The sequence below is a fragment of the Apis dorsata genome, unplaced genomic scaffold, assembly GCF_000469605.1.
Source record: "Apis dorsata unplaced genomic scaffold, Apis dorsata 1.3 scaffold_199, whole genome shotgun sequence".
NCBI classification, from domain to species: domain Eukaryota; kingdom Metazoa; phylum Arthropoda; class Insecta; order Hymenoptera; family Apidae; genus Apis; species Apis dorsata.
Window position 1 is genome coordinate 208,390 of NW_006263483.1, and position 2,789 is coordinate 211,178.

The window sequence follows — 2,789 nt, forward strand, 5'->3', positions numbered from 1 at the left end:
CCACCTCCGCAACGGTCGCCCCTCCGTCGACGTCGCAACCCACGCAGCTCTCCACGACGCCAACCTCCAGCACCACGTCCACAGGCACCACCACGACCAACGCCAGCATCATGGACAATACCCAGCAGGCCCAGACCCAGACGCAAAGTCAGGAGCTTCTGGAGGTAAGATGTCGTATGACGCCTCCTGACACCCTCGCCTTCAGCCCCCTATCTCTCACCCCCTCGATCATCCCTCGAGAGGAGATCCTTCCAACGCGAGTCGTCCTCCGCGAGGTTCTCTCTCTCCCTCCCCCGCCGCCCCCAATATTAACCAAAGAAAATGGAATTCGAAGATGGAATCGTGGTTGGTGAGGAAACGGCATTGTTTCAGGAAAACAGTGCTGTTTGGAGCAATAATCGGGTAAATAGCACTGAGGAAGATATTCGGTTGCTATTGAAATTTTCCAGGGATCCGCTTTCCTTGAAGTGTGTTTCGCGCCACGACGTGGTAATAATTAAAAAAAAGAAAAAAAAAAAATGAAAACATAGCGTGTATACATTTTACAACGGGAGTGGGGGGAGGGAAGGGAAGAGAAGGGAAGGAAGGGAGGAAGGAGCGAATTTAATCGTCGAGTGCGAAATTACTTTCTAACTGAGCGTTCCCTGAAGAAGTTCTTTGCCCGAAGCCGGGTTTCCGGCACCGCCGCTATTCTTTCCGCGAATCCTTTTGTCCATCCAGTTGCACTCTCGATTAATTGCTTTCGAGGAATCCGCCTGTCTCTCTCACCTTTACCTCCATGCTCGATAGTCCCTTGCCCCATTTCGCGAACTGCATTCTACGATCTTACATCGTCATTAAACCCTCATCGACTTCATGTTCACTAATGAGCGTTACCGTCGTCCCTTTGCGATTCGTTCGTCCAACGGATTTCCCCCTTCTCTCCTCCTCCTCCTTCTCCTCCTCTTCCTCCTCTCCGGTTTATACCGGAGGACCGAGACGAAAGGACCTCTTGAGGTAAGACTACGATTGCCTGGTTTTCTATGTCGTGTCTTCCATCCCATTTATATTTTGCGATCGAAAAAAAATCTTTTCAACATCCTCCTTCCTCTTCCCTCCCCCCTTCCTGCCCGAATTTCCCCCACGATCATCTCATCATCTACTCTGTCCATTGCTAGATTAAGCGTATCACACGTGATGCGACAACCAGAGGTAAGATATTACTCTCCGTCTTTTTCAGACGTTTCTCACGCCAAGTATATATCACGTACTTGCGAATCACACGTGACCGCGTGTTTTCTCCGTTCTCGATCGTTTGCATTTTTTTACATCGATCATCTGTGAATCTTCGTTCCTTTTATTTTTCTTCTTCTTCTTCTTTTTTTTTTTTTTCTCTCTTCATCGACCCTTCTCTTACGTTTCTCTCATTTCTTTCCGTCAATTACACGCGTGTCTCTATATATATATACCCATAATCCGGGATTTTGTTGGTTCTCTTTCATTAAAAAAAAAGAAAAAAAAAAGAAAAAAGAAAAAAAAAATCACACTCTCATCTCAGGTTTATCACGAGTTTCCATTTTATATTATTTTCCCGCGCATTGGTTCACATCTTCTCTTCGCTTGTCTTTCAATTTCTTCCTCCAGTAGTGTCTGCATATCTAATCGATGCTCGAACGAAATTCCGGCCCGGGCCATTTTTCTCACGAAATTCTCCACGAGATTTATTTGATCCTCGCCTCGTGTCAAAAAAAACCACAAGATCAAGATTCTTTATATCGGGAGAAATCGATCGGGTGTTTTTTTTTTTTTTACACGCGACATCCTGTATTTCTGTATCATTAGGAATCGTCCAAATTTTTATCGTCCATCTCCTCATGGTCGCGCGTGTACACATGGTTTTTTTTCCCCAAATGGAAATTTCGAGCCGACGTTTCTTTCCAGAGAATTTTTTTTTTTTTTTTTTTTTTCGACAAGTGACGGAGTCAAAATATGCGATGGTCCAAGGTACGAACAGGTACACGAGCACCAGTAGCCCACGTCATAAAATACTTGTGCATCACGTAGCGATCGAATGAAAGAGGACACCACACGCGCGCATACATACACACCTATGTACATGCACACGCACATACGTACGTACACACACACATACGAGACACACAAGCGCGTGCGCGCGCACACACACATACATATATATATATATATACACACACATACGCGTGTGCATATATATATATATATACACACACATACGCGTGTGCACGGCGCGTAAGCGCCTGTATAGATGCACAGTGCTTTTGTAGGGTCAAACATTGCCGGGTGATAACAATATCGACATTCCTGGCACACGCCAAATTGAGTCCGTTTTTCTTTCTTCCTTTTTTTTTCCGGTTTTTTTTTTCAAAACGCAATAAACGCGAGAAAATGAAGATGGAATTGTCGACGGGGTTTACAGGACGATTGATGTGATGAGATTTTTTTTTTAAAGGTGAGAGTTATTTTTGTTCGGTTATTTTTATGTTAAACGTGAATTCACGAGAATATAAAAAGATCATTTTCGGTAATTTTTGATTTTAATTTTGTCAAATGTTAATACATTTTTATGTTCTTGCTTTTTGGGGGGAAGGGGGGAGGAGGGGGTGAATTTCTGATTTTCATTTTAATTCGATTAGAAAAAAAGTAATGTTTAAAGATCGTGAGACGAAAAAGTTTACGCTACTTTTTTTTTTATGAATCATCGTTCGAGGGATGAAATCAAATTATCGAAACAAAAAAAAAAAAAAAAAAAAAAAAAAAAAAAAAAAAAAAAA

At 42.7% G+C, this 2,789-nt stretch overlaps 1 protein-coding gene across 10 annotated transcripts in view; it reads left to right on the top strand.

Annotated features, from left to right (window-relative positions):
- LOC102673943 (bromodomain adjacent to zinc finger domain protein 2B) overlaps nucleotides 1-2,789 on the top strand; it is a 22,618-nt gene that overhangs the window by 6,346 nt on the left and 13,483 nt on the right. For 2 of the 10 annotated variants that reach the window (XM_031510065.1, XM_031510066.1), the window contains exon 1: nucleotides 7-164. The exons of the other annotated variants lie outside the window; for them this stretch is intronic. In XM_031510065.1, coding sequence (XP_031365925.1) covers nucleotides 111-164 — 54 coding nt within the window. In that variant the 5' untranslated portion in view covers nucleotides 7-110. Of the gene's footprint in view, nucleotides 1-6; nucleotides 165-2,789 lie in introns of those variants that run through there. 10 annotated transcript variants of the gene reach the window in all.